General features: G+C 34.8%; 1 protein-coding gene across 5 annotated transcripts in view; it reads left to right on the forward strand.

Moving 5' to 3' along the window:
- The window catches only part of BROX (BRO1 domain and CAAX motif containing), a 42,846-nt gene extending 15,541 nt beyond the window's left edge, over window positions 1–27,305 (forward strand). For all 5 annotated transcript variants that reach the window (XM_007481435.3, XM_007481436.2, XM_056815971.1 and 2 more), the window contains exons 3-13: window positions 731–837; window positions 2,139–2,235; window positions 6,726–6,821; window positions 7,883–7,955; window positions 9,048–9,153; window positions 9,851–9,940; window positions 17,706–17,791; window positions 21,221–21,302; window positions 21,758–21,908; window positions 23,130–23,289; window positions 24,623–27,305. In XM_007481435.3, coding sequence (XP_007481497.1) covers window positions 731–837; window positions 2,139–2,235; window positions 6,726–6,821; window positions 7,883–7,955; window positions 9,048–9,153; window positions 9,851–9,940; window positions 17,706–17,791; window positions 21,221–21,302; window positions 21,758–21,908; window positions 23,130–23,289; window positions 24,623–24,709 — 1,135 coding nt within the window. In that variant the 3' untranslated portion in view covers window positions 24,710–27,305. The remainder of the gene's footprint in view (window positions 1–730; window positions 838–2,138; window positions 2,236–6,725; window positions 6,822–7,882; window positions 7,956–9,047; window positions 9,154–9,850; window positions 9,941–17,705; window positions 17,792–21,220; window positions 21,303–21,757; window positions 21,909–23,129; window positions 23,290–24,622) is intronic.

Genomic DNA, 27,305 nt, shown 5'->3' on the forward strand with positions numbered 1-27,305 from the left:
AATGATGGTGAAGATTTCCTTGGTGAACAGGAGGCGGCTGAAACACATTATAAATGAGTGATTGTACAGGAGAAGCTGTTTAAAAATCTGTCATCAGCAGAATGTACAACCAGAAAGAAAGATGGACTAGTCATGTAGCAGATTAGCAGATGCAAGAAATAAACAAGTTATAGCTGGAAAGCTCCTGTGGTCTTTGTGCATTGTCACGAGGACAAAAGGATGTTGGTTGAACCTCCTGCAGCAGATTTACAAGTAAATAATAATAAATAAGATAGAATGGACATAAGTGAATTGAAATTTTGTTGTCTTTGTAGGCATCTGAGATCACAGATCTATGAATATTTGTCAGTTATAAATAGCATTCTTTAAAATATTTCTAAACTAGAAATCTCAACAGAGTGACTTTTATTTTCTAAAATTAAATCAGCAATCTCTTGGCAATGTGATACCTTAGCAATAAAATTCATTTTTAAAACTGAGAACTATTTATCTTTTTTAAATGATTAGAGATATATACCTATTTAAGGATATTAAATTAAAATTTTATTTCTCTCATTGACCAAAAAATCCTGGATTTCTTGGGCAATAAGAGTCATAAGATTTTATATGTAAAAACAAACCTCCCATCTTTTTGAATTGATGGATTTTTAAATACTATTAAGTTGTTCACTTTTCCTTAGATACCATAGTAGAGTTTACTTAGCTTTTTCTCTCTTGACTATTTTTCAAGTGATTTAAGATCGTCAAGGACACAACTGCTTGAGCTGTTCACTGATTTGACCTGTAACCCAGAAGTAATGAAGAATGCAACAGATTCCTACTTTTCACTTTTGCAAGGTTAGATATTTAAAGTTTTACTAATGTGTTGAAATATTTATTTGGTTAAAATAAAATTTTATAATGTCCATTTTATTGAATAAATTTACAATTCTTGGATAGTTTCTTAATCTTCTGATATAAGTTGTAGTTGTATTTCAGAATAAGAGTAAGATAGGGAAATGAGATCATTTAAACACCATTTTGAAAATCCATTTCTTACTCTGAATATATTCAGATTTAAGATGTTGCCAGAGAAAGTTAAAGGGAGATAAAAGTAAACATTGATTAGTACTTAGTATGTACATGTCAGGGTCTGTACTAATCACTGAGGATAGAAATTCAGGCAAGTGTATAAAGGGAACCCCTTCCTCCTAGGGTTGTAAACTTTCTGCTCTTTCAAGCCAGTCCATTAGCGTGTCTGGAACACTCCAAACAGAGACTTTGGTTCCTGAGATGTGATAGACCAGCACACAGGGAAAGGAAGTGATGTAGAGAAAGAGGACTATAAAAATGAGACTATAGAGGAGATCAGGTTCTTCTTGGTGGGAGGGGTGAGGGGAGGAGGGGGTCTTTCTGTGATTTGGCATTGGTGGCTGGGGAAGAAGACACTCTCATGGGCTGGTACGCTTAGGGTGGTAGACTAGGAAATATTTTTCTATTTCCTTTCCTCCTTATTTCTTTCTTAGATTATATTTATATTAAAATTAAATTTTCAGAAGCTACTATCATTCTCTTGACTTAAGGGTTAATTATTTTATGAATAGTGACCACAACAATCTTTTTTAAACTAATATATTTCCAAACCAATTTCTAAATATTACATTTAGCATATTATATTTGGCATAATATTAATTTTCAGTAATACACAATCAAGATAGTCCTTGCTCTCAAGAATCTTATATTCTAGTGGGGAATATAATATATGAATAGATATTGGAAAGCTAATCTGGGGATAGAAGGGTACCTGCATTGGACCATGGTGAAGGCAAGAAAATGATATGAGGGCCTAGGCTCCAATAAAACATGGCACAGCCTCACCCCTAAGATCAAGGAGAGACCCTGTGGCAGGAAGCGATACCCAAGTTTCTGGTGAGGTGGAAGCAATCAGAGAGTAAGGCCATAGTGAAGAGAAAGTGAAAAATCTATATGGAGAATGTAATTAATTGAAGCTATGGAACAGAATGTGTGGGTATTGGTAGTTTCTTACCGGTGTCCATTTAATCATTTTAATGATTTTAATTTTTTTATTTTAATAAAAACTTATTATAAGATATCTGGTGTTCTTTCAAACTAAAATTTTTTAATTTTTATCTTTTCAGGGTTCATAAATTCACTGGATAATTCTACCCAAGAAAGCAAATTGAGATATATTCAAAACTTTAAGTGGACTGATACATTACAGGGACATGTTCCAAGGTATGTAGTGCTAAGCTAAATCCAATATTTGTGACTGATAACTAGTGACTAAATTCTAGGCTCTATATTTTGGAAAACAAATATAGAAAAAGAAAAAAAATCTAAGCAACTTTTTTTTGTCAAATTCCTAGTAAATTTTTTAATTGTAATATTTTACTTTAACCCAATACATCTTAAGAAAAGTATTTAATTTACTTAGAAAAATAGATTTAGCCCATATGAAAATTATGACTAAATATGTTCATCTTGTCAAGAATAAAGCTGTGAGGGCACTAGGTAGCTTAGTGGATTGTGAGCTAGGCCTAGATATGAGAAGTCCTGTGTTCAGATGTGACCTCAGACACTTCTAGCTGTGTTGTGTGACCCTGAGCAAATCACTTAATCCTCATTGCCTAGCCTTTCTTCTGCCTTGGAACTAATACATGGTATTGATTCTAAGATGGAAGATAAAAGTTTTGGGGTTTTTTTAAAGACTGGGACTAACACTTAATTAAAAAAAAAACATTAACACAAAATAAGGATGTAGGCATTTGAATCCTCTACTCTCTAAGCTGATGTTAAGGATAAAGTAAAAGTCCTCTTCCTCTACCCATACTACTTTTTTTGAGAGGAAGCTCTAGAGATGATTAGTCTCTTCACTCTTTAAGTTCTCCACCTACTTTTGCCACCCCAACCCTCTACTAGTCTTTATTCCTTCACTGTCCTCTCCTACTTTCTCTTTAGTGCTTAGATTGTCCAATACCAATGAGGCTTTCTATATCCTTCCTCAGCATTTAAAATCTATTTTTTAATCAATAAATTACTTGTGTTAATACATTTTTAACTTTATTCCTTTTTATGCATGCTACATCTTTGCCAAGTAACTACTAGCTGTTCTCTGAGCTTATCATTCCACCTCTTGCCTGCATCTGCATAAACTGTCTCCATAGCTCTCCTGCAGCCTGTCCTCATTTCTGTTTGTCACAGGCCTTATTTTCCTTCAAGGCTTAACTTAGATGCTATCTCTGGTGAGAAACCTTGCTGATCTTCCCCTCTAGTTGCTAATGTTCTTGTCTTCTGTAGAATACTGTCTATTATATTTGCCTGTATGAATGTTGTATTCCCCTATTCCCAATTGTTTTATAAATCTTGAACATAAATGTTAACTGTTGATGATGATGGTGATGATTTTAGTGTTTGCATTCCCACCATCTAACACAAGTGCTTTGCATGTAAAAGATGAGCAAATGAAGAATGATTAAAAATTCATTAGCTTATTGTATGCAAAACATTGGTGGGTGTAAAAAACTGAAAAACACTGACAAGCACTTAATAAATGTTATGCTAAAAATAAATTGAAAATTCCTAATCATAACAAGGTGATTATCATAAAATATTAGACCTTTGGAAACCTTAGAGATAATGTCTTATTTTTGATATTGTTCCAAAACATAAAGTATACTACCTTAATGAATAAAGGAAGAAATTGAATAACAACCTTCCTTGGCTACAGCTTCTAATATTTTAACAGTTGATCTTTCCTCATGTCTAATCATTTTATTTCACTTTTAGGTCTTCAGTTGAAAGAAAAACTTGTTTCATTTGATATTTGAATGCCTATTTTATGCCATTAAGATGAATATATATGAAATAGAAAACTCCTCTTTATGTTGTCAGGTAGAAATGACATCTTCAGGAAGTTTCCAGCCTTTTTCAGAAAGAAAGCTATTTAATTTACCTAAATCTTAGGATTCCTAGAAGTAGAGTGGATATTGTATTTGGTACTAAGGTATTTTCAAGCTCTGAATCTATGATCTAATCATTTGGCAGATATTTCATCACCATTAAGTTGTTAAAATTTACATATATATATATGTATAGTCTTCCCTGGTTTCTCTGAAACTCTCCCATTTCATGTACTTTCTCATCACCATGACACTCCCCTTTTTGGAAATATTTGTTCTTCAACCATCTAAATCTTGCCCATCCTTTGAGAGTTCAACTAAATTCAAAGTTCAAACGAAGCTTTTCTTGAGAATCATTCCATCATGAACTATTCATAAATTTTAAGATAGGGCTATTTTCAGTTCTGTGAAAATAATTTTAGGGTTGTGACTTAAAATCTAGGTTTAATTGGCTGCCAGAGGAAATCCCAAATAAAATACCCAAGTCAGTCTGGAAATTTATGGTAATTCAATTAATATAGAGGGAAGGAATTTAAGGAGGAGGGGAAAGGATATAGGATTTTTCCTGCCTGGCCTGTGCCAGGGGGAGTTTAAAATTCCTGCCTCTAGGTCTCTGAAGAAGATTAGAGGCTTTTAAGAGGATAAAGTTGGAAAAGTAAAGGAGGGAAATTCAGCCAGAAACTCACCACTGAACTGGATAATAGCTTGTAGCCACGCTAAGATGCCGAAAGGCCTAGCATGCTGCTATCACTCAACTCTCCGCCGAAAAAGGTACCAGAGAGAGGAAATGAGCCAATATATAGACCTTTAACCCTTGTGTTCCCTCCTCTAAATGCCCATTCTTTTAGAGTTCTCATCTTCTTTGATTAGATTATATCTTTAGAGTTACTTAACCTTTAACACTTCTTTGTTAAGTTCACCTTTTGTGAGTTACTTAACCTTTTGGTGATTAATTTAATCTTTATAGTTACTTAACACTTTTTTGTATTAAGATATAAAAACAGACAATTTAAAGTTCTAGCTTCACTATAAAGTAAGAGTCAAAATTGTTCAATTAGGAGATTACAACTTTATCTTCCCCTAAGGTCTAAGTAGGGTGGAGTAATTTACCCTTCACAATCCCCCCTGATTTTGTTAGACTAAGTATCTTCATTGTTAAAATCAGGAAATAGCTAAATCCAATCTTCACAGTTCCTCATTCTGCCTTTCCTTCCTTCTATATCCAGTTAGCAGCCTAAATTTATCAATTCTACTTCTATAACTTCTCTCAGATCTATACTCTTTTCTCTACTTATCTATCCTACTCCCCAGGTCAGGCCTTTATCATCTCTCACCTAGATTATATAAAGTATTTTCTCCTCCCCTTTTCCCCCTATTGGTCTTCCTGGCTAAAGTCTCTTTCCCTCCATTTCTTTTTCCATTCTCCACACAGTTTCTAAAATGATACTTCTAAAGGACAGATCTGATCTAAACTAAAGTAGTTTTCTCTTGGATTAAATACAAACTCCTATAAAGATAATTTTAGGGTTGTGACTTAAAATCTAAATTAATTAGTCTCCAGGGAAAAAATCCCAAATAAAATACCCAAGTCAGTCTGGAAATTTATGGTAATTTTAATTAATATAGAGGGAAGGATTTAAGGAGAAAGAGGAAAGGGGATATAGGTTTTCTCCCACCTGGTCTGTGCCAGGGGGAGTTCAAGATTTCCGCCGCTAGTCTCTAAAGGAGATTAGAGGCTTCTAAGAGGATAAGTTTGGAAAATAAAGGAGAAAAAACTCAGCCAGAAACTTGCCACTGAACCAGACAATAGCTTGTAGTCACAGCAAGATGCCAAAAGGCCCAGCACGCTGCCACCAGCCAAATCTCTGCTGCCAAAAGGTACCAGAGAGAGGAAGTGAGCCAAATATATAGACCTTTTACTCTTGTGTCCCCACCTCTAAATGCCCATTCTTTAGTTCGCATCTTCTTTGATTAGATTATATCTTTAGAGTTACTGAACACTTATTAAGTTCACCTTTTGTTAGTTACTTGACCTTTTTGTGATTAATTTACCCTTTCTAGTTACTTAACACCTTTTTGTATTAAGATCTAAAAACAGACAACTTAAAGTTCTAGCTTCACTATAAAGTAAGAACTAAGTACGTTCACTGTTCAATCAGGAGATTACAACTTTATCTTCACCATAAAGTAAGATCTAAGTAGGGTGGAGTAATTTAAAGTTCACACTTCTCTGACATTTTGAAGTCCTTTTACAATCTGACTCTAGTCTTTCTTTCCAACCATTTTATATATTACTTTCTTTATGAGCTCTTTAGACCAGCTAAACCAGTCTTCTTGCTGTTTCCTATGACTGATTGGATGAGTTACCCAAGGACTATCTATTACTACTTGAGACCTTTTTTGGTTTTCAAGCTGCTAGTTCTTCTAGTTACCTATATTTCTCTTTCTATTTGTATGTAGTATGTACTTATATGTATTTGTTGCCCTTGACAGAATAGAAACTTTTTGAGGCCAGAGACTTTACTTTTGTGGTTTTATATCCCTGCTACCTAGCATAGTGCCCAGAACATAGTAGGTATTTAATAAATGCTTCTTGATTGTCCTTTAATATATTTTTTCATGTATAGTTGTCTTATCATCTTCCTAACTAGATTGTAAGGTACTTTGAAGATCACATTGTAATCTTTCACTCTCCTATAGTGCCTAGGAGACATTCAAAATAAATATTCATTAACACTAAGTAATTATATTGATCCTAATATTTTATACAGATTATATATAAATGTGATAAGATGACTGAATTAATGAATGTGTGTTTAATTTTAGTGCCCAGCAAGATGCTGTATTTGAATTGATTTCCATGGCATTTAATGTAGCTTTATGGTATTCCAAATATGCATCAAGGTTGGCTGGAAAAGAAAAGTAAGTGTGAATGGGAATGGCAAAAAAAAATGTGCAGATGACTGTTAGGGGTAAATTTAGGGATTTGAGACTTAATATATTATATTTAGTGGTCTCCAGGAATTAAAATTCAATCCCAATGAAATACTCAAGTCAGTTTGGGATTTTATGGTGATTTAATTACAATATTAGGAAGAAATTAAGAAGGGAGAAGAGGGAAAGGATATAAGATTTTCTCTGGTCTGGCCTAAGCCAAGGGGAGTTCAGAGGCCTCAGCCAAGGGGCCTTCTCAGAAGGTTAAATCTAACTTGGCTTCCACTCAGGAGGCCTCCTCCAAGATGAGGGGCTTCCTTGGAGGATAGTGCTTTCAGCAGTTCAAGGAAAAGAGGAGTCAGCCTTCTCACTCACCAAGGTCCTTCAGGGAAACTGCCTCACCTAAACCATACTACAGAGCTCCTCCCAGTGACCTCCACTTCCAAAATCCGCTGAAGCCACAAAAACACCAAACACCACAGAGAGAGAGAGAGAGAGAGAGAGAGAGAGAGAGAGAGAGAGAGAGAGAGCGCTCTCACAGGAAGTGACGTGAAATATATATAGGCAGTTCTTTACATCATTTTCTGTGTCTCACATGTACCAATCGTGTCTTAAACTTGGTTTAGGACAGTCCAGGGGGTCAGTCAGTTGTTTCTGATTTGTCACTTGTTAGCACAAGCTGGTCATAGGCCATCTTCCCCTATGGTTAATCCTTAAGTAGGGCTGTATACCTTCCTGGTTGCTAGAATTCTAAAGACTAAGCAGGATGGAGTAAATCTAAAATTCACATGTGCATGTATGTTAGTTTTAATATAGCCAATGTTATTTTCAGGATCTGTAATGTTTTCTTCTTAAAATATGCAGATTATTTCCAGAGAGGTTTAATTTAAATGCTAATCATTGAAATGTTAACTTAAAATACCCTATATTAGTGTTAAATTTACAAAATGAATAAGACCAGGATTTCTGCAAATAATCTATTTTATTGATTAAAAAAGTATTCCTTGAATACTAAGAAAATTAGTAAGACCAGTATCATTATATTTTAGCATAACAGAAGATGAAGCAAAAGAAGTTCATAGAAGCCTAAAAATTGCAGCTGGAATTTTCAAACATCTGAAGGTACCAAAATATATTTTTGCTTTTGATAGTTACTTCTTGTAATTTTAAAAATTTCAGTTAGTTATGAGATCCAAGAAATTTATTTTATTATATTATAGACATATTGGTAATTGTTCCTTTATTTTACATATTATTTTGTTATTACATACCTACCTTTTGCCTTTTTAAGTAACAAATTGTGAACTTAATATAAAATAGAATATCTTTAATCACACAATGTATTGTTTCAATTGCTCTTAGTAAGGTGAAAATAAAAAACAAATGGGCATGTGAACTTCACCATTTCTGGTTGCCATCTTTACTCAAAACAGTTGATACTCATTATGCTTTTTCAATTTCCCTGGTTTAATAAGGAATCCTTTGGATCCCTGAAACTTTCTGATGTGTTATAGCTATATGCTTGAGTTTTCTCTGTCTTAGACTTCTAGTCTCCAGGAAGGCAGGGGTTGTGTTTTATCCAAAATTTTCTCTTTCCCTAGTACCTAAAACTGTTCTTTTTACCCAACAGGCTTTTAATAAATTTTTATTGTATTTTAGCCACATTTATTTCATAAATTTGTTGGAAGAAGAGTATTCTTTTTAAACATTAAAACTGATCTAGTATTTATAGACTTGGAGTGAGATGTTACCACAGGCATAAAAAGTATATTCCTACATGATATTGTCCATATGAATCTGTTTTAGGTACAATTTTTTTCTAGTATATTCAGTTTTCTTAATTATCAGAAAGCATAAGTCAGGTAACTTGATTACATATATAGCTTTTTTGTTTTAATAATTTCCCAAAAGTTTGAGTTATATGCATAAACATTCTTCCTTGACTTGAACCAAAATTGTTTGTGGCTGAAGTTGCTATTCTAGCTAGTATATTCTGTGCGATGCTCTTATAATTCTTTGTGTTCTGGTCATTACATCTGGTCTTTTTAGCACAACTTTAATTTGTCCTTGAAATTTTCTATCAAAATCCCAAATTGAATGTTATACTTTAATTCCTAAAAATTCCATTCACTGAAAATATTCAAATGTAACATTAAACAACTGAAAATAATTTGAATTAAAATAAAACTTGGCATTTATTTTGCTCTCTCTTAGGAAAACCATATTCCCAAACTTATCACACCTGCAGAAAAAGGCAGGGATTTGGAAGTTCGACTCATAGATTCCTACATTATTCAATGTCAAGCTGAAGCTCAAGAAGGTATTCCCAAATGTCACAATGTAGCATTGAATTTCTGAGAACTCAATTTTCCACAAGTACATTTATTTTGCAATTCAGCTACATTGGCCAGACAATAATTGGTTCTGAAAGATTGGTAGTCAGAAAGCAAATTTTTTCATTTTTAATAGCTTTTGGCCTTATTAGTCTCTAGCAAGACATAAGAAAGACTTCTGGTTCTTTTGAGAAAGATCTTTGACTTCTTTCCACTACTTCTGGAAGAGTGAAAAATCACTTCCACCCTTCTCTTCTCATTTGCTCTCCTTTTCTCTTCCCTCCATTTCTGCTCTGTACATCTGCTTTTCTCTATGCTCTCTTCCTATGCTTAGAGGCAAACATACAGTGATGAGGGCTAGAGTTTGATCCATTTTTAATTATTTTGGAGGAATAATTCTTTGGTGTGTCCTTATAGTTATTAATAGTAACTTACTAGTTGATGCAAATAATCAAATTTCTTGGGAGATTTGGCATGGGTACTACTGAGCTCAGCAGTTTCTGCATGCTTGTGTTTTTATTTTCAGTATTTATATTTTTCACATAATAACTGTTAACAGATTCTTATTCTTGGTCTTAAAACTTTACTGACACAGATGTATATTTCTACTCTTACTATGTATCCAAATTGAACTTGTATTCTGTTGAGGCCCTTAATATTGGAGTATATTTTTTTCTTTTACAGTTACAATTGCTCGAGCAATTGAACTCAAACATAATCCTGGTCTTATTGCGGCATTGGCATATGAAACAGCCAATTTCTATCAAAGAGCTGGTGAGTTCTAAGTCCATTATTATGTGCCTTAACCTTTATATTTCCAGGGTTTTTTTCCCAGTCATTTAATTAGGGGAACTGGTGTAAGTTATTTATAAAACAGTTGCCTATATAAATTGATTTACTTAAAAGAAAAATGTGATAAAATGGAGCTATTCACAGTTAAGAAAAAAAGAAGCATTCCTGTGAATGGAAATGGAATTTTTATCCCCCCCCCCCCCAAAAAAAAAAAGAAATGCTAACCTCTTCATATCTCACTGTAGAATGTTAACATTTTACAAATTGTTCTTGTAGTTTTTCCCAAGGACTCTCTTCACAGCAGAGTGAGGTAACTAAGGCATGTGTTAGTCTTATTTTTTAGGTGCAGAAACTGATCCAAAGAAGTCAAATGATGTACTGGATTAGTCCTACTAATTGGGCTCCATTGAATTAGATACACTGAAGTAGTTTGAAAAAGTAATTTGAAAAAATTCTATGAGTTTTAAAATGAGAACAAAACTATATCAGTTTTTCCATTCTACTTCAGTTTCTGTTTGGTGGTAAAGACCTGTTCAAATGAGTGATTACACTTGCTCAAAGAAACCTCATGTGTCTAGGGCAGCCTAGGTGGCTCACTAGATAGAAAGCCCCAGAGACAGGAGATCCTGTGTTCATATCTGGACTGAGACACTTCCCAGCTTTGTTACCCTACATAAGTCACTTAACCCCAATTGCCCAGCCCTTACTGCTCTTCTTCCTCGGAGTTGGTATTTAGTATTGATGCTCAGACAGAAAGGAATGATTTAGAAAAATAACTCATATGTCCAATTTAAACTTACTAAGTTATTCTTAATAGTTGGTTGGGGCCTCAGGAAGGCTAGGGATGGGAGAAATGTGCTCTAGTCCCCCAAAGCTGCATCCTAATTGGAGTGGTACTACACAGCATGAGTCCCTTTTTTCTCACTGAGAGTACAAATAAAAAGATTGAACCAATTCTTATTCTCAAGAAGCTTACATTTTAAAATGGAAAACAAGTCTGCATGGTTTATACAGAATAAATTTAAAGAGAATAAATTCAAAGTAGAAAGATAGGAAGTGTAGGAAATAAATTATTTATATAGTGCCAATTGTATGCCAGATTCTGTGCTAAATGCATTATAAATATCTCATTTAATCTTCACAAGAATCCTGCAAAATAGGTAGTGGTATTACCCCATTTTACAGTTGAGGAAACTGAGACATTCAGATGTTGTGACTTCCTGAGGTCATACAACTTGTTAGTGTTTGACCCTGGATTTGAACTCAGGTCTTTCTTACTCCACACCCAGGACTCTTATTTACTCTCCCACCTAGGTGCCTCTAGGTACCTCAGTAGAGAGGGAGCCCAACTGTTGGAGAGGAACAGAAAAAATATCATGAAGGAAGTGTTTCTTGAGTATGTCTTGAAGGAAGAAAGATTTTAAGAGGCAGAGGTGAGGAGGTATTACATTCAGAGTAGAGGATATGGCCAATCCAAAAGCACAGAGAGAAGATGGAGTAACACATAAGACAAGTAAGAAAAGGCCATTCAGACCAAATCAGAGAGCCCAAAAGAGAATAATATGCAAGAAAGCTAGAAAGCTATGATGGGGCCAGCGTGTGAAGGATTTTAAAAGCAAATAAACAGAGTGTTTATATTTGTCCCTAAAGGTAGTTGGGAGTTTATTCCCTACAATAACTTTACTCAGGAAACCAAGGTTTATTGAGTAGGGCAACATGGTCAAATCTGTGATGAAAAAAGTCACTCTTAGTGGATTTGAAGCATGGTTTACAATGAGGAGAAATTTAAGAAAGGGAGACTGATTAGGAGACCTTTGTAAGAAAGGGAGACTGATTAGGAGGCCTTTGTACTAATCTAGATGAGAGGTGATAAGGGACTTAACTAAGGTTATGGCTTGGTGAGTAAAGAGAAGTACTTGATGGATATAGAAACAGTAACTGATTAAGAAATAAATCATGAATGGGATCCAAGGAGGATTAATTGAGAAATTAGAAGTTTAAAAGTTAGTCACATAATTAAACAATTCTCTGCCAGGCATTGTCCTAATAGCCAGGGATAAAAATAGGAAAAATACAGTGCCTGCCCTCAAGGAGCTTATAGTCCAACAGAGAAAGACAGCATTTTAAGTTTAAAGGAACATCAATATATGTTTAGCTCCCTTAGTATAAGAGAAATAAGTAAAACATTGTCTACTTTGTTATTACTGGCTGCTGAGTACTGGAGATACAAAAAGGGAAAAGACAGTTCCTGCCCTTAAGGAGCTCCATTTTAATGGGAGAGACTGTAAGAAAATTAGTGTGTACAAGTAAGCTATAGACAAAAAATAATAAATAGTTGATGAAGAGAAGGCTCTAGAATTAAGAATGGTTATGAAAAGTTTCCTGTGAAAGATGGGTTTTTAATTGAGGCTTGAAGGAAAGAAACCAGGATAGGTGAGGAGAAGAGGGGAGAGGAATTAGTTTTGAAGGACTTTGAGTACCTATGAGAAGATTTTGTATTTGAGCCTAGAAGTGATAGGGAGATACTGTAGTTTATTGAATAGGGCAGAGAAGAGAGATGTCATGAATGTCCTGTACTTTAGGAATATTGGTTAGGGATGGACAGGAATGCCTTGAGGCAGGCAGACCCACCAGCCCACTATTGCAATAGTCCAAATGTGCTGTGATAAAATTTGGCTTCAGGGTGATGGCAATATGAGGGGTAAGAGAGTGAGTAGTTGAGGATTACTCATAGCTTGTAAGAGACTGAATGAGAGACTAGGAAGATGGTTTTGCCCTTTACCACATTAGGGAAATTCAAAGGTAGGGAGTGTTTCAGGGGAAAGATGGTGAGTTCAGTTTTGGACACATTGAGTTTAAGATGTGTTGAACATCTACCTAATTCAAGATGTTTGAAAGACTGGAAATATGGGTGGCATTGTCAGGGCAGAGCCAACATGGTGGCTTAGTATCAGCAAAAGCTGAAACTACTCTGACTATGCTTCCAAACTGAACTTTATAAGATGCTTCAAAAGGACAGGAGTCAAAAGTCAACAGCAGGGTGGAGTGAGGGGACTCTCCCACTGAACACAGCTTGAAAAGTAGGCAACGAGAGTTGATTTTCGTGGGATAACAACTAGAAGCAAAACTGCACACAGAGGAGTGCTGGTCAACCACCCCCTAAGCCCCCTACCTACTGCCCCAGGCTCTGTAACTGGGTGTAAGCTAACTTGAGGATCTCAGGAGGTGGGCTACACCAACAAAAAGGTACCTCAGACCCAGCCCTTGAAGTCCCAGCCCTTGACATCAGCTTACAGTGAGGTTTAGCGGTCCATGGCTCTGGGCCCTTTCAAGCTTGGGTTGCTGTGGTGAAGGCTTAGCCCCAGGGCAAAATAGCTCACAGTGCTGTTCCCTGCAAGCCAGCAACAGAGGAAACAGAATCAGCTAGGAGATTTTAGAATTCCCAGTCCACAGGCAAAAAGGCTGAGACAATGAGCAAACTGCAAAAGAAACATTTAACCCTCAAAAATTTCTAGGGGACAAAGTAAAGAACGGAATTAATGAGATGCTGAGAATCAAGCAACCACATGCAAAACTTCCAAAGAAAGAGTTATTGGTCACAAGCTCTAGAAGAACTCAAAAAGGAATTCAAAAATTGAATAAAACAGATTGAAGAAAAATGGGGGAAAGAAATGAAAGTAATGCAAAAAGAAAACAAAATTTTTGTTGTTTGTTGGTTAACTGGGAAAAGAGGCACAAAAATCCAATGAAGAAAAGAGTGCCATTAAAAGTAGAATGGACCAAATGGAAAAGGAGGATCAAAAGGTCATGAAAGAAATTCAGCCTTTAAAAATAGTATTGGGCTAGTAGAAGCTAATGATTTCACAAGACACCAAGAAACAAAATCAAAAGAATGAAAAAAATAGAAGAAAATATGAAATCTCATTGAAAAAAACAACTGGCCTGGAAAATAGAGGTAGGAGTGACAAAATTTAAGAATTATTGGACTCCCTGAAAGTCATGACTGGGGGAAAAAAAGCTTAGACATCATATTACAAGAATCTATCCAAGAAAACTGTCCTGATATTCTTGCACAAGAGAGTAAAATAGAAATAGCCTCAGCAAAGAGATTAGCCACAAAGGGCAAAAGAAATAGCATGGATGGAATAATTAAATGAGGAAGTTTTTGAGGATAGTGGAGACATGAGTGTATTTGTTGTAAGCCTTAAGAAATGAGCCAGTACCACATTGGACACTAATGCATTGTTGGAGTTGTGAACTGATCCAACCATTCTGGAGGGCAACTTAGAACTATGCCCATAGGGTTATAAAACTGAGCATATCCTTTGATATTGTAATACCACTGTTGGGTCTGTATCCTGTTATGAATAAAAATTAATCTTGGAAACTTCATGTTAAATTTATAAGTCTTTATTAGTAAAGAGAAATAGAGAAATAAGGTTTCCAGTCTTTCTAACAAAGTAAGATCAGTTCCTGGATTCCAGCCCAGTGCATCCCAATAGATAAGAGTTGCCACCAGGACTGCTGAGAGAGGGCTTCTTCCACAAGCCCCAAAGAATGGCAGAGAGAGAGAGAGACAGAGAGAGAGAGAGAGAGAGAGAGAGAGAGAGAGAGAGAGAGAGAGAGAGAGTCAGAGAATTTCTTCTGTTGGTTTTTCAAGCTCAATCTAAGCCCTCCACAGGATCCTTCAGTTAGCCCAAAGTTTCATCTTAGCCCCCATATGTCAGATCTCCTGACTTCCTTGACTTCTACTGGTCAGGAACCTGGCCTGCCATGCTAGCAAACCCAGACACATGACTCTTGAGACTCCCATGGCCATCAGCTGGGCTGAGTCTTCTGGAATTGAACTGAGTTGGAGGCCCTCCAGATATTTAATTCATACAATCCCAAAGAGAGAATAAAAGGGAAAGGACTTGTACAAAAATATTTATAGCAGCTCTTTTTGTGGTGGCAAAGAATTGGAAATTATGGGGATGTCTGTCAATTGGAGAATGGCTGAAGAAATTGTGGTACAAGTTGGTGATGGAATACTATTGTGCTATAAGAAATGATGAACAAGATGATTTCAGAAAAAGCTAGAAAGATCTGCAGGACCTGATACAGAGTGAAATAAGCAGAACCAGAAGAACATTGTACACAGTTACAGCAATATTATATAATGATTATTCATGAAAACTTGGCTACTCTCAGCAGTGCTATGATCTGGGACAATTCTGAAAGACTTACGACTGGAAATGTTATCCACTTGCAAAGAACAAAATGTTGGAGTTGGATGGTTGGAGATCAAAGAATACTCTTTTTCACATCAGTGTTTACAGTTTTATTTGGGGCTTTTGGTATGTATGAGAGTGCAACAGTGACCAATATGGAAGTGTGTTTTGCATGATAATAAAAAAGAAAGAAGAGCCAGTACAGACTGAGATATTGAAGTGAGACAGTGGGGATGACAGAAGGAACCACCTGTTGAAGAGTGGAATTAGGTCACTTGTATATAGATAAAAAAGAATTTGCCTTGGTAAGGAGTAGGGCCATATATATTCATGTGTATCAGTTGGTATGTCTAATATCTGAGTGATATGAAATGAAGAGGGAACTCGCAGTAAATGGCCTCAATTTTTTTCTGTAAAATATCAGGCAGAATTCTCAGCTGAGAAGGTTGCAGGGGAAAACACGAGAGGTCTGAGGAAGGACAAAAAGGTTTAGCAGAGTCACTGTAGAACATGGGATGGTGAGTTGATAAGGGAGGTGTACAAGGATTGCCTAAGAGAATTGAGGTCCCAGTTGATGTTGTGTAATATAAGTGTATAGACAATTTATCTAGGTACTAAATTCCTTAGGAAAGGAGAAAGAATGACCCTAGGACCAGTAGACAATGCCACCATTATTTGAATAGAGGAGAAGGTGTTGACAGTGTATGATGTTGATAAAAGTGAAAGTCTAGAAATGACAGTGGAGAACAAGCAGTATTTCACTCTTCCTTCCAAATCCAGATTGTCCAGGGCTTGAGTGAAGATACAGTGTTAGAGATGTTGACTAAGAATGCAAAATCCTCTGAGGAAAGACAGGTCTCTCTGAGGGCAAGTAAATTGAAGAAATATGAATGGTAGCTAGGATGTAATAAAGTTTGTTTCCTATAAAATAGTGACTCCAAAGGACCTGTAGGAAGGGGGAAGGCATAGTTAGTGATGTGTAGTTAGAATATAGTAGAGTGGGTATGAGAAAAGAGGAATTGAAGACGTTTGTACTTTTGTGGTGGGAGATTTAGCATTTTACAAGCATATGGAGAGAAACAGGGTGAGGGTTTTGTTAACCATAAGGATGATTGTTAGCAAGTGGCAAATGAATAACAAATTGAAGGGATGTTGATCTTGTTGCCATTCTGATAGCCTCTGAGGCCCACATAATTCTAAAACTGCTTCTATGATTTTTTGCTTGTTCCATAGGGCTAACTGGGTGAGGGTGAGGGGAGAAGGAGAGTGTTTATTTGGACATGCCTACACATATGCACACACCGAAAGAAGGACCTGAACTGGGGGCCAAGAAGAATATAATCAGTAGTACAGCCAGGTCCTCCCAGATACTACAGGGTTTGTTTGTTACCTATATTTCTGCTTTAACTCTTAATTTTCCTTTGTCAATTTCCAGGCTCTCAGTATGGGAACAGTGGACAGGTTAACATTCACTCAGGGCCTTCTGTTCAGTACCTCATATTTGGGGGTGTCTTGCATCCATGTGATGGGCCAGCAGACAATTGTCCAAAGGTATAATAGGTCCTAACACACTTGAACAAGGTTACAGTGCTAGTAAGTGTTGGAACTAGGACTAAGAACATGGACGTCTAACTCTTGATCCAGTATTCTTTTCACAAGTGTTTTGTTTGGGTTTTTTTGTCTTTGGATCTTTCTCATTGTAGATGTTTAAGAAATATTGAGTTCGGTTAAATTGGCAAAATTAAAAGGTAATGATTATACTTTAGAAATCAGTTTTGAATATTACTGAATTTTATATTTTTATTTTCTTGAATTATTATTTTACTTTTAGGTAATATCAGGGCAGCTAGGTGGCTTAGTGGATAGAGTGCCAGACCTGGAGTCAGGAAGACTCATCTTCCTCACTTCAAATCTGGCCTCAGACACTTACTAGCTGTGTGACCCTGGGCAAGTCACTTAACCCTGTTTATTACCTCAGTTTCTCAACTGTAAAATGAGCTGGAAAAGAAAATGGCAAATCATTTCATTATCTTTGCCAAGAAAAACCCAAATGGGGTCACAAAGAGTTGGATATTACTGAAAAATGACTGAATGAAGAATACCACCATCATAATTTAAAGTTTTCAAAGCCCTTTCACATCCATTATCTCCTTTGAACTTCCCTACAGTCCTGTTAAGCATGGAAATATTATTATTATCCCCCTATTTAACAGATAAGGAAGCTTAAATTCAAGGAGATAAAAAATGATTTGCCCAATATTATATAGGGAGTAAGTAGTACCAGAACTGAGATCTTCTGACTCTTCACTGCCTTGATCTGTCCTTTTCCTAATAGAAAACTGTCATTATGTGATTAGTCTCACTGTCCTAACTTTGTTGTCACTAAAAAAAATTGTTTTTAAGGTTTGTTTTAAGTTTATATATCAGCCTTAAGTTTTAGATTGGAATGGTGATATTTGAGCTCTTTGGAAGAAATGTAAATCAAAGATTCTTGTCAATCAGAGAAGTCATGTTTTGCTTTATAAATCTAATTTTAGATCACAGTTTATCCAGTTTGGAGCCTACCTATACTGTTAAATGGAGAAAATACCTTCACTTGAAAATGTGTTTTTACACAGCTTATGTAAGTATTTAAAGTTATTTATTAAAATGTCCTGTGTGTTGCATTTGCTTTTTATGAGAATGTTCGATTAATTCCTGGTCTAGTTTGGGAACAAAAAAAACAGCACTAGTGAGCTTGTGCATTAATGATTTTCTAGGTTGATTTTCTTTACTAATTAATTAGCCCTTCTCATTTAAATTTACACTCATATATTCTTTCCCTTGTGAAAATGAAATAATTGCAGATCCCACTTCAGGACCCTTATTTTCTTATGGAGGTTGATCTAAATTATTGAAGGCTGTGCGAGCAAAGCAGGAGCTTTCCTAGAGTCTACCATTCTAGAAAGGCTTTGAGAATAGATTTATCAACAAATTAGTGTTGACTCAAGTATAGAAAGTATCATCATCAATAGGTTAACTAAGAGGTACCAAGTTTTTTGGTTATAGCCTATTAGAGAAAATTTTTAAATGGTTTTCAGTTTGGTGTAAACCCTTCTGCTTCTACTTTGATGGTGGTGATTATGCTAGAAAAGTGGACAGAGAGGACTGAGGATCTCAGTTTTTACACTGTATGATTGACATACTATTTATTGGAAACAATAAACCATATTAGTGTTGCTACGTGAAACTAGAAGACAAAGAAACTGTGGTTAAAGGAATGGATGGGTTGTAACCTCTCATTGGAGAAGTAAACCAAGAAGTTAGTGGAATTAGTTTCCTTCTGTTCCCAGTGGCAGCAAGAAGAATCATTTTATGGGCCATTTTTACTGCCTTTTCTTGCCATGATCATAATTAGTACACGCGTGCACACACACACACACACACACACACACACACACACACACATGCAAAAAAGACCACAATGAAAAGTACAATTCTACAAAATTGTTTCTGTGCCCCAAGCAGATCACCCAAAGGACAGTGGAGAGCTATGTGATGGGTGCAACTGTAAGATGAATGGAGTAAGGGAAATTGTTGAATAAATTCACAATCAGAAAAGCAAGTAGATGTTATTTAGTGAGAGCAAGAGTAATACGTGGAGATCCCAAGTTATTGTACTGTTACATGTGAAATTTTTAAAGATTAAAAGAAGTTTCAGCACATTTCAGTAGATTTTCTGTGCCTGCTCTATGGCATAAAATTAATAAACATCACATTGAATCAAAAGGCACAGATGGGTGACAGTCGGTACTGACAGAGAGAATATATATATCTGAGATTAGAATCTTTAAAGTCAAGATAGAAAATAAGTTCATTGTTATTATTCATATAATAATCCTTGATATACTTGAAGATATCCTTTACTTTCTCCTAACAGTGAGCAATTACAACTCTCATTTTTAAAAAATAAACATGTTTAAGTTCTCAAATTTTTTAAATTAATGTTTTATTCCTATTATCATTTTGGTTGGTTTTTCTTTGGACTCTCTGTTTTATCACATTTCTTAATTATTAGTACTAAATAGAATGGAAAAATTCACCATTATAAAAACATCTTTTAATTTACTTGTTTTATGTACTGAACAAAAGATTTATATCATTCCTATTATGTAAGATATGTCTTACTCTTGTTGAACTTACTTTTTTATGGACTTAACTTATGAAGACTGCTTTGATTTCTATCTTTCACAAAGTTTGAAAGGGCATTTTCAATTTGGTGTCTTTTAGAGACTCAATGAATTCCCCCCACCCCCCAATTCCTTCATCCTAATTATTAATTAATAAAATTTAAAGTATTAAAATCAATCTTGGCATACTGCTTAGTGTAGCTTTTCCAGGTTAGTAATAAGCAACTGAAAAACCTCTTTTTGGGTTTGATCCTTCAGTTAAGATTCCTCCTTAATAGACTGTATCTTTCTTTTCTTAGTTTTTGGATAAAAAGTTTTAAATTACTTTAAGTAATGGACATTGATCTTCCTGATCGTTCCCCTCCTTTAATTTAGAATTCTTCTTTACCCTAAGCTGCAACTAAGGAAACTTCTCTAATAATCCTTGATAGCAGATTTCCTCTCATGTCTGCTCTTGTAACTACATTCCTTTATTATGTACTTGTTCAGTGTGAGATTTAAATAGATATAAGAGAGGGTGAGTAAATTTGACCGCAGAAATATGTTTCACTACAGTATCTTGGGTTTTAAAATCAAATATAAGGTGGTCACCAGGGAAATATTCCCAATTATTCAAATACCCAAGTCAATTGGGTTTTATAGAGATTTTAATTAACAATACAATGAGTAATCAAAGAAAGAGAGAGAGAGTAAGAAAGGAATAAGTATGAAGGGCCTCAAGCCAATATGGCCTAGACCTGAGTCTTAAAAGAGAAATCAGTCAGTTTTTTAACACTCACTACAAGGTCTGACTAAACAAGGATTTTAGTGACACCAGGCCAGCGTCCTTCCTCAAAGAGTCTTCCAGCCAGAGATTGTTTCAAAGGGCCTCTCTCAAGAGCCTCCAGAGCTCCTACCCCAGAGGGACAGAGCCCCTCAGAGGAGCTCCTCAAGGAGCTCTCCTTCAGAATGAGATTTCCTCCAAGAGCACTTCTCAAAGAGATCTATCTCCAAGGAAAGAGCCCTCAAGCATCAGTCCTCAAGGAAATGAATCTCTCAGAATGAGATCCTCCAGAATGAGAATCAGAAATCGAGATCCCTGAATGAGATTCAAGCTCTTATTTTTAAGGGCAAAAATTTCCTCTGTCACCTCCCCTAAGTCCTTACATCTACCAATCACTGTAGATGTTTCTAAAGGACCGCCCATTTTGAATTCACAGCTGAGTAGTTTTAATCTCTTTAGTAAGTAAGAAAAAAGTGCTGCTGTGTCGACAAATTTCATTAAGAAAAAACCTCTGAATAAGTTATCACCCTTTTAGCTTTAAGTAGTTTACAAGTTGCCCCACCTATATGGGTACCTAGCATCACATTGTATCAATTTTAAAAACAGGCATGACTCAAAGAACTTCCTGTCCTTTCCATAAGCATGGGTCAAAGCACTTTCATTGTTCAGCAAGGAGTTTTCTGTCCTAAAGCAGTCTTAAGTAGGGTGGAGTAGGGATATTCCCAAGGCAAGGAGTTTTCACATTCAAGTAGAATTCTTACTATCTGCTAGGGAATTTTTTTAAGTAGAAGATTCCCCAATGGGGAAATTTCCAACATTCATAAGTCTGAGAAATTTTAAGGTTTACATCAGAAAGTCCAGTATTCCTATATTTGTAGTATTTTAGGGTACTTTTTTTTTTGTTGTTAAGCAAAGATTTTAGGTTAATTCAATTCAGGTCCTCTACTAGGATAATAAAACCTTGTAATTATTTCTGAGAGGAAATAAAATGAATTAAAGTGTGAAATAGATAAAGGCATTTTATGTGACATATTTGACATGTGAAAGAAGTAATTTCTGTTGTTGAGTGCCTTTGGGAAAAACAAAAATGGGAAATCTTGTTTTTTTTTTCTTCTACCAGGCATATTGCTATCATGGTCAGACTTTGCTGGCAAGTGATAAATGTGGTGAAGCAATCAGATCTCTCCAAGAATCAGAAAAATGTAAGCATTCCTCCCAGAGTATTAACTCTTTTTAAAAGAAGGTTTTGTTGTTTTTAAAGAAGATAAAAGGGCCTTAAAATGGGAAGATGGGTACATGGGAGGGGAATTTTTCAGAGTTTACATAGAAAAGTTTGCTTCTGATTTAAAGAAAATTATTGATTCTTTTTTTATACTTTTTTGTTATGCTTTTTAATGTCATATCTGAATGCATTCCTTCTCCATGCCTTTCCCAGGGAACTGTCCTTTGTAAAATTAAAAAAAAAAGAGGAAAGCTAACATATTAACTGAGTCAAATGGTATATTATTGTTTTACACCCATAGCTCTTTACCTCTTAATTGGTATCTCATTTCACTGTTATTGTGAATCATGTTTTTTGTTTTCATTAGCTAAATGGGAATAAGGATAAAATAGCTAACCAGAGTCTGATGAATTTTACTTTCTTTTTTATATGCAGTTTATGCCAAGGCCGAAGCATTATGCAAAGAGTATGGAGAAACTAAAGGGCCTGGAACAACAGCCAAACCTTCAGGGCATCTGTTCTTTAGGAAGCTTGGAAGTCTTGTGAAAAATACTTTAGAGAAATGTCAAAGAGAAAATGGATTCATGTGAGTATAGCTATCTGCATATCAGACATCTTTGGGGTTTTTTCTATTTATTAGTTTATTAAAAAATGTGTATGTAGAGTAGCCTTAATTTCTGTCTTGTTTCCTTTTTTTTTCCCTTGAAAAAGTTTTAAGTCTTATAACAGCTAAATACTTTGCTTCTTCAAAGGGTTCCATTCCTTAAATAATATGACTTTTTTATCTAAAGGAAAGGCTGTAACTACTTTTTACTAGGATACCCTGGACAACTATTCATTCCCCTTTCTACTTATATTTACCTTTGTCCCTTATCTAAAGGTAGAAAATAACTTTTTTCTCTCAGTCCTCTTCTCCAATCTTGTTGTGCTCTCTCCCTTCATTTAAACTGCTCCTAAAAGCGTGCTTCTACCATGAAGAATGATCAATAAAGCACTCTTAGTTCTCTCAGTTTTAGAATTAACTGGAGAACAACTCAGTTATATATTTGTTATAGTTTGCCACCCCTAAATGTTTTTACTTAAACCTCTATCTTAGATGCATTACTCACCTCTAATAAATTCAGCTAATGCTCATCAGGGATGTCTAGTTAGAATATATTTCTGTTTACATTTCTTTATAGATTTTAACCATCCTCTTTAGAAACTTCATTTATGAGTAGAGCTTTTTTTAAAGAAAAGGAAAATTCTGACTAAAATCTTTAACAGTCTTTGGAACAAAACAATTAACACAGCAAAACTTGTTAGTTTGTCTGGTTTTAGCAAGCATCATTTTGATATGACTGAGAGTCTTTAAGGAACACAGCAGTCATTCTCAATCATGAGTCAATCAAGGAGCATTTACTAAGTGCCTAACATGTGGGGTATTGTGTGTGTCCCTGAGTATACATATATAAAGGTGAAACAGCCCTTGCCCTCAAAAGAGCTTCTATTCTCTGGTGGAGAGACTGCAGTATATTCAGAAACAAGCAATTATTCTGTATTCAAAAAATAAACAGAGATTGGAGAAAGGCCACTAACAATAAGGGGAGGGGCAGTGTGGAGGTGGGAATATTTTGGAAAAGTCTTGACAGTTGACATTAATTCAGGAAACCATTTTGGTGAGGATAATCCTTTTTGAAATCAGCTGATACCCATAAGATTCATTTTTAATAGGTGAAGAGAAGCGGTTGAGTTGGATTTTAGTGTGTCCCTTATTTCTTATAAAGAAAACTTGCCATTAAATTGTTGTTTAAATTTTCTTTTATAGCTATTTCCAAAAAGTTCCAACAGAAGCACCGCAACTGGAACTCAAAGCAAACTATGGTCTTGTAGAGCCTGTACCTTTTGAATTTCCTCCTGTTAATGCACACTGGACCCCAGAAATACTAGCTGCATTTGATCTCACCAAGAGGCCAAAGGATGATAGTGTATGAATGAGTTTTATTCTATTTTCTTTTTCCCCTTTCTTATTTAAATTTAAGATGAGTACAGAGTTGTTTTAAACATGTTTTTATTTTTCCTAAATTTTCAGAGATAGAAGTAAATTATTAAAGAGCAATGACTATTAAATTAACTAATTCAGTCGTTGCCATTTGAAGCTATTCTAATATTCAGGAAAGCTCTGCAGAATTAGGTTTATTTTGGAATAATTTTCAGATGTTTCCTTCTAAGTCCCTAGAAGCAAATATTCTTAAATTAATATCTGCCCTTTTTTTTTAAGTCTGTAAATATTGCTTTAAGATGAGACACAAGTGTGAGTTGTACTCAAAAGGACAGCGTGGATATGTATATGATTTCTGCAATAAAGCTTCATGCTTTTCATTGGATATTTGAAGATATGGTTTTAATTTTAGCATTACAGGAAATAAATATACTAGTATTAATTTATCCTTCAGTAGCCCAAGCTATAATTTTGGTTTAGTTGATGATATAAATGGGAAAAACTAAATTTTGGTATAAGATTATTAGGGATTTGTGTAAAGGATTATTAGGAATCTAAAGAACATAGGAATAGTAATACTTTATTTTATAGCCATTTTTACCTCTTTTGGATTTGAGTTAAAACTTTTGCATAGTCAAGCTAATTCTGCAAAATAGTCTTCACTCTGTTTTGCTTAGCCACTTGCTGTAACAATAATGCTTTTAATGGTCTTAAAGTAATATGGGAATTTGTTACTTCCAAACTAGGATTTCTCTGCCAGTGCAACTAGCTAGAATAGGATTTTTGTATTTGGAAATAAATAGGTGACTCAATGGGTAGAGTGCTAGGCCTAGAATCAAGAAGATCTGAATAGTTCAAGTCCTGCCTCAGATACTTTCTAGCTATGTGATCCTGGGCAAGTCACTTAACCTTTGCCTCAATTTTCTCATCTGCAAAATGGGCATAGTAAAAGCCTCTACTCAGTTTTGTTGGGAAAAGAAAATGAAATGGTATTTGTAAAACTCTTTGCAAGTTTTAAAAGGCTATACAAATGCTAGTGATTGTTGTTCTTATGGCTCCCTCATTTATTTCCTACTTACAAGAAGAATGAGGATAAATGTTACAGACAGATCAGTTACCTAAAGTACCATTCCAGAACTTCTTCTTCAACAAAAATGTAACTTTCTAAATTAAATAGCAATGTAGTGGTCTGACCATCTTTGCCAGTATTTATATTATCTCATAACAAAATGTACTATCTTCAGAAAAACTGATAATATATTTATAAGTTTCCTAAACCTTGCCTTAGATACTTGTAACTCCTTGTCTTTTTTCTCTAGGCCAAACCCAAACCAGAGGAAGAATTGAAACCAATCAAAGAACCAGATATAAAACCCCAAAAGGATAGTGGCTGCCATATTTCCTAGAAGACCACAGAAACATTGAACTCTCATCTTAAATGTATTGGAAACTTTGGGACTATAGATTCTTTTTTGTGATTCCTCCAGAGCCTAAAGAATAATCTGCTTCTTTTCCTGGGCCTTCACTATGTCAGTGCTCACTTTTTAATAGGGTGGGGTGTTTTTTAATGCTTTATTTCTTTGTTTCCATTTTAGTCAGGTCACCAGAATAGCTTCCATAGGCCTTACTGTGTCTTGAAGATATAGAAAGTTTTTTTTTAAACTCTAGAGTAGTAATACGTGTCAGGTTAATATATTAAATTATAACAAAGAATCATGGTTCTCCTTGTCACAAAAAAGTTTGTTTTCATTTCTTATCTATCATTGAAATCAGAGGAAAGGTACAGATAAAAGTCAACAAAGAATGAACAGTTCTTACTTCCTCATGGTTATATTGCATCATGGCACAAACCTGTAACACTCCCAAGCCATTATTTCTTATGTAAAGCAACTTACTTATAATAGAATGAATCTGAAAATCAGTAGGAACTAGGCTATGTATATGTTTGCTTAAAATTAATATTTTTGAACCAGAATTGTAATGTACATGTTGAGAACTATGAATTTTATTTCTGGTTACCTAAATGTAGGTTTTATTTCTTTCTCCAGATAAATATTTATTTTAAATCCCTTCTTAGAGAGCTTATATGACTTAAGTGACAGATTTTTGTATAATATACCTTAGTATGTCTGTATGGAAGAGATAAGAAGAAATTGTTCCTTGGAAATCATGCATCATACAAAAATGCAGAAAATTTTTAAAGGAAAAATTACTTGTTTGAAAATACACTGGTTACTCTCTATTTCTCTTTCAAAGAAGTGCAAATCAGTGTTTTGTTTTTGGTTTCTGACTTCAACATATTCTCTTTTCATAAACTTTCAAGTAATAGTTTATATCTTGCCCGAATAGAAGAATGAAAAAAACATGTATTAAATATTTATTACTTGTTGAGTACTGTGCTAAGTACTGTGCTAAGTACTGAAGATACAAGTTTAAAAAAAGAGGACAGTCCCTACTCGAGGAATTCACACTCATTGGGAAAAGACAGCACATAAAAGGAAGTTCAGCTGCAGGGCAGAAGAAGAAAAAGGCTTGGAAGTTCTGAGGGCACCACAGCAGAGTGGCTACCCCGGGGTCTGTTGGGCATATTGGAAAGGCTCATGTTTGGACTTGTTAGACATTACTTTTGCTTTTGGCCAGAGGATGTGTAGGATTAAGAGCAAGGAGTTAAATAAAGGTGATTGCATAAAGTTAGAGTTCAAAACAGAGCAAAGTTAGTATATCTAGGCACAAGTGGGATTATGTTAGATATATTTTAACAAATTGTCAGTTGTTGAAATTTAGACTAGAAGACCTTAGAAATGGGTTATTTAGTCTAATTTCTTCCTTTTAAGCATTTGATTATTTTGCAGTTTTAACACTTTTATTAATAGTGCATCCCTGAATAGATTTACAGAGACTATTTTGGTTTTGAACTATTTGTGGGTGAAGTTACTACAGGTTTAACATAACCATACTTATCAAACATTAATCATGCATATATCACTGAATGTGATAGATAAACCTAACACTAACATTTACTGTGCTCCACACGGAAGTTTTCCATTCACTTTAGTGCATTTCATTCTAGTTTTTTTTTTTTTCAGTTTTCATATTAAACTTTTTATGATAGCCTCCTCCTATATCTAAAATAGCATCCAGTGTGTGTTGCTTTTTTATAAGATACTGTAAATACCAAGATTAATGATCCATATCTTTGAAAAGAGTAGGAAATGAATATCCTGTTTGAAATTGACATTTATCTAGAATCTTCTCATAAATTTAACATCATGCTTGGAGATTAAAAAAAAATAAAAGGTATAGAGGTTGCATGAAGGTTAGGCATATATGTTGTTCGTATTAGCTGTTCTACATAATCATTGTTTGATGTAAGCCAATTCTGGTCATCTATTACTGTCTTATGCTGAAAGCATTGATTTTATAGGCAATTCCTATCCTGCCCTCCTTTTTCAAGAAGATAATTTTACAAATTGAGCTCTTTAGGATTTTGATTTCTGTTTTCCATGGATATTTATGCTTGTGATAAATTAATAGGATACCTAATGTGCAACAAGATTATTTTTCACAGTGAAGAAGGTATATGTATATATGTGTGTGTATATATATATCTATATACACACACATTGTATTGGTTTAATGTTCTTTGATTTTATGCACTATTCTGTTTTAATCACATACATCTATATACACTCCAATATGATGAGTTTTCATCTGAATTTGGCCTGGGTCTATAGCTGATATTAATATGTAGTATATTTAATATATTGCAGTATTTGAAGCATATGGTAAGAAAACTTACCGTTACCTCTCTACAATATTGTGCAGCAAACTTTACACCGTATAAACTTAATATTGCATTTCTAGTGTTATATATTTATAATCTTTTTCCTTTTATTGTACTGATACATTAGAATACAATTAGTATTCAGATTAAAATATCTTTAGTGTATATTTTGCTCTCTTCATAAAATAAATTTATAGTGCCACCTTGGATGATCTTAA

The sequence above is a fragment of the Monodelphis domestica genome, chromosome 2, assembly GCF_027887165.1.
Source record: "Monodelphis domestica isolate mMonDom1 chromosome 2, mMonDom1.pri, whole genome shotgun sequence".
NCBI classification, from domain to species: Eukaryota; Metazoa; Chordata; class Mammalia; order Didelphimorphia; family Didelphidae; genus Monodelphis; species Monodelphis domestica.